At 45.6% G+C, this 12,467-nt stretch overlaps 1 protein-coding gene across 1 annotated transcript in view; it reads right to left on the bottom strand.

The window, feature by feature from the left end:
* Positions 1-508: 508 nt before the first annotated feature.
* Positions 509-12,467, bottom strand: part of CUNH2orf76 (chromosome unknown C2orf76 homolog) — a 90,561-nt gene continuing 78,602 nt past the window's right edge. The window contains exon 8 of the mRNA XM_029567507.1: positions 509-1,259. Coding sequence (XP_029423367.1) covers positions 1,183-1,259 — 77 coding nt within the window. The 3' untranslated portion in view covers positions 509-1,182. The remainder of the gene's footprint in view (positions 1,260-12,467) is intronic.

The following is a 12,467-nucleotide window of genomic DNA, read 5'->3' as shown; positions in this document are numbered from 1 at the left end:
AAATATGCATAGCTAAGCAGTACTGGTCAAGTATGGTCCCATCCATCATCACTGTCTGGGCTCTAGTCTCCCCTGCAAGGTGGTCTGATAAGTTGTCAGAACTGTGTGAAATCTGTTTCTTGAAGACAATGTTCCCCTTTGGCTAGTACCAGGCTTCAACCTTTTTGTTTTCCTTATTCCAACATGGAATTCCTAGGGAAATTCCAGTTCCTCAGGGTCCCTTGTCTCAGGTATCCAAGAGCTAATGGGAGGGATGCAAATGTCTCTTTAGATTATCTTTTCAAAAAAGATTATTTATTGTGTGTGTGTGTGTGTGTGTGTGTGTGTGTGTGTGTGTGTGTGTTGTGTATCTCTGGAGGCCAGAAGAGGGTGTTGGATCCCCTGAGCTGGAGCTACAGATGGTTGTGAATTGTCCAATGTGGGTGCTTGGAACCAAGCTTGGGTCCTCTGAAAGAACAGCAAGCACTCTTAACCGCTGAAGCAATCAGTCTCTCTAGTCCCTAGAATATCTTAATTACTAATGCCAGGCTTGGTGGTACATGCTTTAATCCTAGCACTTGGGAAGTATGGCTAAGTGGATCTCTGTGAGTTCAAGGCTAGCCACATCTATACTGCAAGTTCCAAGTAGGTCAGGGCTACATAGTAAGACAGTCTCCAACAAACAAGCAAATAAACCAACAAAACCCATCTTAATTCCTGCCAGGATGGACACACAGGACAGTTATACTAGGAATGGGTTGTACATGGAGAGTTCTGAAAGGCTGAGGAAGTGAGAGGTGTCCTGAGTAGCCCACATGAACATGAAAGCTGGTGTCCTCTATGGACATGCTCATGACAAACATCTTTGAGCTGAGAGAGAAGTCTCTAGCAAACAAAATGTTGGCTCACTGGGTCAGATGCAGGAATCTGTTTCCACTTTGATTTGAAGCTGTGTTGTTCTAAGCATAGCCGGGATGGGACTGTCACTCACCAGGCCTCCTTGCTGTCCTTGACAGGGGTGACTCAGTGCTTCCCTGGAGGTGTTTCCAGGTGACAGCTCTTGACCAGATGCTTTCCATCCTCTTTGGCAGTAAGCTGGCTCTTCATTTCCATTCATTTATTCCTTCGCTACCTGAGACAGAGGGCTGAGGGTGTTCATACATTTGAGATCCTAGTTCCTCTGAGCCCCCTGACTGGTGTGGCTCAGGTGACAAGCCCATGTAAAGTGTCAGTCTCCAGGGTCCTGGTGGACAGGGTGAGCACCTGTTCCTCGTTCACCTCTGTGAAAGGATCAAGGGGGTGGTTTAAAAGCAGAGCTCTGTCCCTGGAGAGCAGATGCCACAGAGTCAACAACACACAGTTCTACATAATCAGCCCAACAACAGAGTAACAAAAATGGGAGAAGATTAAAAAGCAAGGCAGACTTCACAGTATTGAGGATCACAATGAAATGGGAATCAGGTATAGGTGTTATAAACCTGAACTACAAAACGTGTGCCTGCATGCACCCGTGCATATATGTGTGTGCACAGTTATGTGTTTGTGTATACAGGTGCACATGCATATGTGTGCATGTGTGAAGGCAACCTCAGATATTGTCTACTTAATATTTGCTTTTAGAAGTTATTTATTTTATTTTATGTATATGAATGTTTTGCCTGCATGTATTTAAGTGCACCCATGTCATGCAATGCCAGTGGAGACCAGAAGTGGGCATTAGATCCCCTGGAATTAGAGTTAAGAATGGTTGTTACTCACCATGTGTGTGCTGGGAACTGAACCCCAGTCCCCTGCAAAATCAGCCAGTGCTCTTAAACACTGAGCCACCTCTCCAGCACCCTTGCTTTTGTTTTTGAGACAAGGTCTCTCACTGGCCAGGGACTGGCCAACTAGTCTAGGCTGTCTGCCTAGAGACCCCCAAGGATCCTCTTGTCTCTGCCTACTCAGTGCTGGGATCTCGATTCTCTCTCTCCCTCCCTCCCTCTCTCCTGTCCTTGGGAGAATTTCCATTTCTGAGGTTTCCTCTTTGAGGATGCACAGGGAGAAGCTGTGAAAGCCCAATTGCCTTGCAAGGGTGTCACAGAGCGTTAGCTGGTCCATGCTATTAGGCCCTTGTTAGCCCCTCTACTAATTTATTTTCTTCTTTCTGTGACTAAAATACCTAATCATAGCTACTTAAGGTTTACCCTGGCTCACAGTTTGAGGGTACAGTCCATCGTGACAGGGGAGTCATGGCAGCAGGAGGGTGAGGCAGCTGGTCATAGTGCATCTACAATCAGGAAGCAGAGAGAGATGAATGCTGGTGTCCCGCTTACTTTCTCGCTTTTTTTTTCTTCTGCTCTCTCCATCTTTTGGGTTGGTGACATTAATATTTAAGGTGGGTCTTCTACCCTCAATTAACCTAATCTAGAATCTCCTCACAGACATGCTCAGAAGCTTGTCTCCTAGGTGATCCTAACTCCTGTAAAGTTCAAGTTGATAATCAGTATTAACCATTACATGACCCTCCCCTACCCAGAAAGTCTGTACAGGGCTCTTCTTGCATTCCCAGTCATCTGAGACATGCTGGGACCATCGCCCTTGAGGCTTTGGCTGGATGCCCATGGTGGCCCCAGTGACTTGGGGTGATAAACACACAGGAGTTAAGCCTTCAAAAGCCTAAGGAGGCATCCCTGTCCTCCCATTCTGTGGTTTATGTAATTTGCTTGGCAGGGGAAGCTCCAAGCCATCCTCCAGTGAACAACCTCCTCTCCCCCACGCTCCTGGGCATTCAGCCCAGTATTTGCAATGGTTCCAACTTTCTCTACCTCCAACACCCTTTGTGTGTATTCACTTCTCATCTCTCCCTTCTTTCCTTCTTTACATCCATTTCTATTTTCCAACATTTAAGGACCCAAACTTGAGGATTTTTCTACTTCTATATACTACCCAATAATCAAAATTGGGACTTTGACAACGGGACAGAATTTGGACACCAAGGCTTCCCAGAAAGCTTATCATGTAAAGCCTTGGGTGACTACAGGTTGAAATGACCTCAGTCTTCACAGGTATGACAGTATACCCTGTGGACCATGAAGCATGTACACTCCACCAATGTGAGGGCTCCCTGCCCCAGCTGGATCACTGATGAAAAGGGTGAGCACTCCATCAACATCCCAACATTTAGCCCTGACACCAATAATCTAGAAACCAGTAGCCTGATTTCACCTATGATGAAATGGAGGTTCTGCTCATGAAGGGCAGAAAGCATTTTCACACAGGGTCTCTGTCAACTCAGGACCTGTCTGTTAACATTGGTGTCACTGTGTCCTGCACACAGAATCCCCAAGAGGCCTCCATGGATGACTGGGCTTGGATGATTTTGATTAGGCATATATGGCCAAATTACTACCTCCACATTTGTGCCTGCAATTGTTGTGCAGAAGTAAACTGTTGATGTACATTTGTCTGTTGCTTAGTCATATTCTCATTCTCTCTCTCTCTCTCTCTCTCTCCGCCCCCCCCCCAGCAGTTCTCATGGTTAAACCCCAAATGCAGCCTGAACTCCAGCCAACGATTGCTTGGACCCACAGCAGTAGCCTAGGTTATTCACCATCAACATTTACAAAGAGCAAAGGTGAGGGACAGAATGAGAAGTGTCCCCCATAGGCCCATGGATTTGCACACTTGGTCCCCAGCAGGTGGTGCTGTTTGGGAGGTTATAGAACCTTTAGAAGATGGAGGTTTGCTGGAAGAAATGTATCACTGTGGACAGGCTTTGAAGGTTTGTAGCCTTGCTCCACTTCCTGTTCTTTCTCTCTGCTTCTTATGTATAAATGAAATGTGACCAGTCTGTTCCTGTTGTCAAGTCTAGCAATGCCTGCCACGATGCCTTCCCTGACATGAGGGACTCTATCTGTCTGGAACTGTAGCCCCAAATAAATCCTTTCTTCCTTAAGTTGGTTTTGGTCATGGCACTTTTTCATAACAGAAAAGTAACAAATATAGCAGGAAATTCCAATTTTAGTCCATCGGCAGCATCACTTGTATGTGGAGATTAGGTACCACAGGCAGCCAGGACTCTGTTTCCATGGCATTTCCCATCATAAAATATGTAGAAACAATTCATTGCTTTGGGGCTTTAACCCGTGTCTTCTTATGGCTCTTTTTCTTTCAGACACCTTATAATTTTGATATATACTGTGCTTTCTTTACATGACTAACTTTAAAAGATCTGAGTTTGGGACTGCAGAAATGACTGTCAGTAAAGTACTTGCCTTGAAAGTATGAGGGCCTGAGTTCAATCTCCTAAAGCTCTCATAAAAGTTCTGGATATGATGGTGTACATTTGTAATCCCAACACTGGGTGGGCAGAGGCAGGAAGATCCCTAGAGCTTGCTGGCCAGTTAGTCTAGCTGAATTATCAAGCTCCAAGTTCAGCAAAAGGCCCTGTCTCAAAAAATAAGGAAGACACTGGATGTTGACTTCTGATGTCCACACACATGTACACCTGCACACATGCACCTGTACACATGTATGCACATACAGACACACAAGCATACACAAACACCTGAGTTTTCTTCAGCAGTTGGCCATCAAGTCATCATCTTCCCTGGTGGACAGTATGATCTGACTGTGTAGCTTGATTATTAGATTTTTATTGCCTACTCAGTTCATATACACATACATACACATCTCCACTAGTAGAAGAGCTGCCAATGAATCTTCATAGATCAGAAGATGATTTTTTTTGTGAAGTTGAATGCAAGTGTGCTGTCATTCAGCGTTTATGTAGAGATACCAGGAACTGTCACTTTTGCTCTTGGTACTGGGTTATCATGTTATAACATTGAACTACATCAGTTTATTTTTTAAAAAGACTTTCATGTTGGTGGTGGCATACATCTTTAATTCCAGCACACACGAGGCAGAGGCAGGTGGATCTCTATGAGATCAAGGCCAGCATGGTTTACATAGTGAGTTCCAGGCTAGCTGGGGCTACAGAGAGCCTTTGCCTCAAAAACAAAACAAAAACAAACAAAAAAAACCTTTCATAAGAAAAGAACTGAGGGGCTGAAGAGATGGCACAGTGGTTAAGAGCACTAGCTGCTCTTGCAGAGAACCCGAGTTTGATTCCCAGCACCTACATGACAAGTAACAATCATCCATATTTTTTAAAAAGAAAAGAACTGAAGTACATATGGCTGGATCAAAAAGGTTTTCAAAATAAATACACACTTTCCGCTGAGGCTGAGGGACAGTGTTCAACTAGCTGGGGTGAGTTAGCCAGATCCCACCACATGCATCCCCCTGCATTGGGACCATCCCTAGTCCTGCTACTCCAGAGCGCAAGAGCTCAAGCCTTCTCTGCCAGTTAGTAAGAACCAGTCCATCCTGTTCCCATTGGCTCTCCTTGGGCCTTGGCACCTTCTTGCTGAGGTTGCAGGAGAGTGCCTGACTACCTGAGTAAGTTATAGCCAGATACCCCATTTTGGAACCAGCCCTAGTCCTGCTGCCCTGGGGCTCATATTTTCTCTGCTAGCTAGTCAGCCCATCTTGTTCCCATCTACTCTCCTTGGGCCTTGGACCCTCTCCTGCTGAGGCTGCCAGAAAGTGCATAACTAGCTGGGTGAGTTAGCCAGATCCTACCAAACTGGATCACCATTCCCCTGCCTTAGGACAAGCCCCAGGACTTGCAGCAATTTAGTTGGAACTAACCTGGAAGCCTCCTCCCTTAAGATTAATGGTATTAGAGGATACTATACAAGCTGCCGAGGGAGAAAACCAATCAATGGTCCTACCCAGCTGTAAAGCCTAATAAACAACCACTGGCCCAGAAAACTATAGCTATTGGTGCAGTACTGGCTCTTCTATCTTGGGGGTAATCAACAGCTGTCTAATTGGAATTAAGTCGAACTCAATGAGAGGGAACTTATGTGTTATACTGTAAACATAGCCACATATACACAGCTAGAGAAGTCATAGATCCTAAAGAAAAACCTACTTTGCCCCATTCCTAGACCAATGTAATTTATTGCTCTATTCTAAATATGCATCCTCATTGTAATAAGGCACCTTCTTGACCATAGCTATGCCATATTAAAGTTTAGGCTGACTCTAGTCTCTGAAATTATCAGGCAGTTGTCCTAGCATATGGGAACACATGCAAGCTGGACCCTGGTTGTCTTGGGAACAGGTCAGAGCGTACTGGAGTGCTCCTGCTAACTGCTGATTTATGGCTTCTGTAGGTTATGCGTGGCTTGCTTCTGCAAAATAGTAATTGTTGCTTAATAGAATAGGAATTAGTTAGGGGACTCTCCACCTGTATGCTTGGGAACCTTAAATTTTCACTCCTGGTTATAGTGTCTCTGTACAAAAAGTATCCCACAACATTTAGAGGTTCCTAAGATACAATTGCTATATAACAACCCCCCACCCCAAAGGGAACTTTGTGACTAGTAAAGACAAAGTAGAATAACAGTAAGATTGATAATGTCTGTTTATGAAGGAGGAAGCTAGTTCCATGCAGGTGGGAGGTCTGGGTGGAAAACTGTATTTTCTTATGTATTTCCTTGATAATGTTTGCTCAAGCTTAACGCTCAATGATTGGCCTCTGTATTCTGCTTGCTTGCCTAGCATCGTGATCAATATAAAAAGAGCCAGAGTGCTTAGGCTTGGTGCTACACTCGGACCCTCTAGGAAAGGGCGTAGTCTGGCCATATAGCACGGCCATAATAAATCTTTCTTTCTCCAGACTCACCTGTCTGTTTGTCTGTTTGGGGCATTTGTAGATCCCAGTCTATAACAGTCATATTTACAGACAAGTATACCTCTCACCACCCATGAAAGAAGCTTCTTTTTGCAACAGATGGAGACTAATACAGAGTTCCACAACAGGTTAGATGCAGAGACTGACTGTGAGATGCTTAGCCCTGAGTGACACATCTTCAATACAACCGCTACATATAAGATGAATACATCTCTCAACTCTCACCTGAGAAGTTTCCTTATACACATGGTGATTAACACAGAAATCCACAACTGGCCAACATGCAGAGAACAAGAGGCTGAAGAGTATTTATCCTGGAATAGGACCCTCTTTCAAACCTCTGCCTCCCCAGGCTCAGGGATCATTGCAGAAGAGGAGGCAGAAATATTTAAGAGCCAGAGGTGGTGGATGACCACGGGAAACTGAGTCTTCCAAACAGCTGAACTCACAGCAATGGTGACAGCATGCACAAGTTCCATGCAAGCTCAAATCAGACAAAATCCCAGCATAGACATGGGGAAGGGGGAAAGAAACCCCAACCCAACCTAAGGAACTTTGGGCAATGAATGGCTGCTGGGAGGGGGAGAGACAGTCTCTCATAGAACTGTGATTCTCGTAAGTTAACCAGGCTCCAGTGAATGGACCCAACTGAAGGACATTTGGGGAAACAAATCAGACTCTATAGGCTGTATTATATATACAATAAAGTATGTTAAATTGGGCAGGGGGCAGTTAAGGGGAGGTGCAGGTAGGGGAGGGCATCTTAAATACCATCAAATTATATGGAAATAGTAAAAATTCAATAAAATAAAAAAATAAATAAGTATTCACTAACAGAATCTCATGGGTAACAATTTTCTAAAGAACTCAACTCATAATTTCATGTGAATGAATTTAAATTTGAATATATATATATATACATATATATATATATCAAAATATAAAAACCCTAGCATGTGAACTCATACTGTGATGTGGGCTGTAAGAGACTTCAGGCGGCTTAATCTGCTTGAGCTTCATGTTTTTCCTTTTAAGTAAGGGTGTGACACCTGTGCTCCAGGGTCGTGGAGGAGATCTGATGAGGACAGAGACAAAAGACCCCACACAGTGCTCACCAAACACCACTCATTCTCATCATCCTCTCAGGTATCCTCAGACAGGAAATACAGGGTGATAGTGATGACTCAGCCAGCATAGGCTCCCCATGCAAGCAGAAGGACCTGACTTCTATCCCTGGACCCACTGAAAAAGCTGGGCGTGGTGGGGCATGTGTGTAATCCCATCCCTCAGGAGACAGAGACAGGTGGATCCCTGAGACATGCTGGCCAACCCGCCTAGCCTACACAGTGAGTCCCAGGTGAATAAGAGACAAACAACAAAAGACTGACAGTTCTAAGGAATGACACCCAAGGTTAACTTCTGGCCTCTACAGACATTCACATACCTGCTTACGTGCACCTGCACCCACATGAATACACATACACACATAAATACAGATCTATTTATATGTTCCTTTGTTTTTTGCAACAGGGTCTCCCTGTAGCCCTAGCTGGCCTGGAACATGCTATGCAAACCAAGCTGGTCTCGCTCTCAGAGATCTGCCTGCCTCTGCCACCCTAGTACTGTGATTAAATAAATGTGTGCACCAAGAACTTGGGACACGTGTTTGTATTTTTTTTATTGTGCATATGTGTGTGTCTATGTGTGTTATATGCATGTATGAGCAGTGCCCACAGAGGTCAGAAAAGGGTATCAGATTCCCTGAAGCTGGAGTTCTAGGCACCTATGAGCCACCCAACATGGATGCTGGGAACTGAACTGGGCTTGGGTCCACTGAGCTATCTTTCCAACCCCTGTTTATATATTCCTACTAAATTCTTTTTTTTTTTTTTGGTCTTTTTGAGACAGGGTCTCTCTGTAGTCTGACTTGGAACTCACTATGTAGACCAAGCTGGCCTTGAACTCATGGAGATCCACCTGCCTCTGCCTCCCGAGTGCTGGGACTAAAGGCATGCACCACCATGCCCAGCAGTCCTACTAAATTCTTAAAAATTGAGAATGGAATCAAACTGAAATCATACCCAAATATATTATAGAATTACCTATGGTACATAAAATCCTTTGAAGAAAATGACAGTAACTACTGACTGACATTTTATTTAACATGATGTAGTGCCATGGTCTCTGCACAAAGTGACCTTAACTGCTTCCAAACTCCTTCCTTATTTTTACTGTAACAAATCACACATTGAAACAAGACCTTGATCGGGGTCATGCAGCTCAGGAAGGGTTTCTGTAGGCATGTATGGGCATCTCTAGAGACATGGAGTAAAGTCTTATTAACTGACTTTAATGGCTCTCCCATAAACATCTCCCACTAGAATCTTTCCTATCTCTTGTGTTTCAGGTGTTCTGTATGTAGCTGGGATGTTTCTTTTGTCTCTTGCATCCCATCCCCAACTCCCAACCAGCTCAAGGTCTACTTATGAATTACAAGCAGGTAGTACTCACCCAAAAGTGTATCAAGGCAGGCAGAGACTTCTGCATGTGGAAATTGTGGTCTTGACTGCGAGACACATGTAATTTTATTGAGCAATGTGGGCAGAGGCCAAGTTGTCTGGAGAATGTTGCTGATATCTGAATTCCCTAATGTAAATTCTGGAAATCCCAGTAACTTTTTTTTTTTTCCTTTGAGACAGAGTTTCCCTGTTGCCCCAGATGGCCTAAAATTCACTATATAGACCAGGCTGACCTCAGTCTCACAGAGATCTGCCTGCTTCTGCCTCCTGACCGCTGGGATTAAAGGTATGTAATCCCAGTTTAGCCCAGTAACTCTTAGAAGAATATACAATATGGGAGAATCAACCCACTCATTTGTACATAAACAAAAAGGTCCATACTATTGTTCAGTCCCAGTATGTGTCAGGTAGTGGAGATATAAAAGACTTGGTCTCTAAATTGAAGGAGAGTTTCACGTTGCAGGGAAAATGGGCATAGAGAAAGCAAGAGGATGTAGCTTAGAGGCAAAGGGCTTGACTAGTATGCAGTAGGTTCTGGGCTCCATCCCCAGCACAGCACAGCAAAACAAACAAACAAACAAACAAACAGGCCACAGTTTATTACTAGTGTCTGAATACACTGTCCAGGTCATGGTTGTTAGGGTCGGAGCCTGGGCCCTGGCAGTCCTAACAAGCTGGGCTCAGCCACGTGTGCTCAACAGGCCAATTAAGGAGACAGGTAATAAAGCAGGGAAAGGAAATGTGTTCAACAGGGCTGCGCTGGGAAGGGGAACAAAGAGTTGCAGTGATGCAAGTCCATCTTTGGGGAGCCAGTGTGAGGTTTACGTTTAAATAGAGAACAGGAGGACAAGTCGCCAGCACTGTGTAAATTCTCTTTCCAGAAGACAAGCTCTGTCTGGTGTCAGGCTTTGCTTTTTCCTTCTCCCAGCATGAGATTCCTGGGGAAATTCCAGTTCTTTGGGGTCCATTGTTTCAGTCTGATAGCAGAAGGGAGGGACACAGTGCATCTCTTAAAAAATACATTTTATTTTTTTTATTTTATGTGCATGAGTGTATTGCCTGCATGTATGCAAGTACACCCATGTCATGCAATGTCCATGGAGAGCATTGGACCCCCTGGAACTGGAGTTATAGATGGTTGTTAGCCACCATATGGATGCTGGGATTTGAACCCAGGTCCTCTGCAAGAGCAGCGAGTGCTCTTAATTGCTGAGCCATCTCTCCAGCCCCGATACAGTGCCTCTTCAGAACAACATCTTCATTCCTGCCAGGATGATATGTTAAGGAAGCAAAGGAGAAGAGTCCAGTCTACTGACTGAGATGGTTGGACAGGAAAGGTCTTAGGAATGTGATCCTGGGCATTAATTCTCAAGGTGAAAGCAAGTTGAGAGAGTAAGGAGGAGTGGAGTATTCTAGAGACCAGAGAGAGAAGTCTGAATAATGTGGGCTGTTGTGCCTACAGGAAAACAGTGGTGGGGACAGTGGAGGACTGTGTTAGATAAGGTGAGGCACCAAACCAAATAGCAAGAGAAATGATGGGAGATGCAACTAGAGACTGCAGCAAGCAATGTTCACTGCCCTACAAGACTGTGTACTTAATCCTGTGGGGCACAGGGGCCCATCAGATGGAGGGTACAGGGAGGGGACTGAGGGCACAGGGGCCCATCAGATGGAGGGTACAGGGAGGGGACTGAGGGCACAGGGGCGCATCAGATGGAGTGTACAGGGAGGGGACTGAGGGCACAGGGGCCCATCAGATGGAGGGTACACGGAGGGACTGAGGGGCACAGGGGCCCATCAGATGGAGTGTACAGGGAGGGGCTGAGGGGCACAGGGGCCCATCTGATGGAGGGTACAGGGAGGGACTGAGGGGCTCAGGGGCCCATCTGATGGAGGGTACACGGAGGGACGGAGGGGCACAGGGGCCCATCAGATGGAGTGTACAAGGAGGGGCTGAGGGGCACAGGGGCCCATCAGATGGAGAGTACAGGGAGGGACTGAGGGGCACAGGGACCCATCAGATGGAGGGTACAGGGAGGGACAGAGACAGAGTTGCAGTTTTTTTTTGACAGGGTCTCCCTGGTCTCAATCTGCCTAGAACTCACTATGTAGACCAGGTTGGCCTTGATCTCACAGATCTCTGCCTCCTGGGTGCTGGGATTAAAGGTGTAAGACTTGCATTTTGAAAAGCTCCCTTTACAGGCTGAGAGAGTAAACAAAGTGCTAGCAAATTAAGCATCAGGACCGAGTTTGATTCCCAGAATGCATCTTTTTTTTTTAAAAAAAAAAAGCAGAATATGATGGTGTTCTTTTATAAACTCAGCTCTGCCAGCCTAGCTTGCTTGTCATGCCCCAGGGCATGAGTGCAATGCTCAGGGAGTCCAGAAGAGGGCATCAGATCTCCTTGAGTTGGAATTACAGGCAGCTGTGGGCCACCTGACATAGGTACAGGGAACTGAACTTAGGTCCTCTGCAAGAGCAATACCCACCTTAACCACTGAGCCATCTCTCCAGCCCCATGGTGTAATTTTTGAAGGTGAGAAGTAGTTGAAAGAGCTGGTTGACAAGCTGAGACAGCAGCAACTCCAACTTCAACACTGACAGGAAGCAGCTTCCACCAGATTTCCACCACAATTCATCTTACAAATATCCAGGGCCTCCACCCTTCTGGGACTTGGACTGAAGAGTTCGTCCCTGGACTCTGGATACTGGAGCACATTGGTGGAAAGGGTAAATCTTGGATCTTGGGAGTAAAAATTGGGGTTCTGCCTCTTCCCTGACTCTGCTCTTGGAAGAAAAGAAGATTCTTCCCTGAAGAAACTAACTTCTTTAAAAAAAAAAAAAAACCCTCCAGATACAAACATAAAATCTTCCTAGGATTGGGGATGTGTGGTCACCGCCAGCAGCAGCCGTTCCTCCGTTCTCGTGGGTGCCGCTTTTTTGTTTTCATGGTGTCGAGGCTGCTCCTCCGCTCACCCTGGGCTGAGGCTGTTCTTCTGCTGAGGCAGCTCTTTTGCTTGCCCTGTGCTGCCTCCTGTCATCGCTGCTTCTGCCCGGTCCCGGAGCCCAGGGCTGGTGAGGAGACTGTGTCAGTGGAGCCACATTCAGACACAGGAGACCAAGTTCAGTGACACAGGTCTGGTTTATTGCAAGAAGGCACAAGCTTATATAGGGGTAGTGGTCTAATCACAGCACAGCAAGTAGGATACCCTGTTAGCATA

Source organism: Nannospalax galili, unplaced genomic scaffold (assembly GCF_000622305.1).
Source record: "Nannospalax galili isolate Female #2095 unplaced genomic scaffold, S.galili_v1.0 scaffold779, whole genome shotgun sequence".
Classification (NCBI taxonomy): Eukaryota; Metazoa; Chordata; class Mammalia; order Rodentia; family Spalacidae; genus Nannospalax; species Nannospalax galili.
Note: the sequence above shows the minus strand (reverse complement) of the source record. Positions and strands in the feature narration are given on the sequence as shown.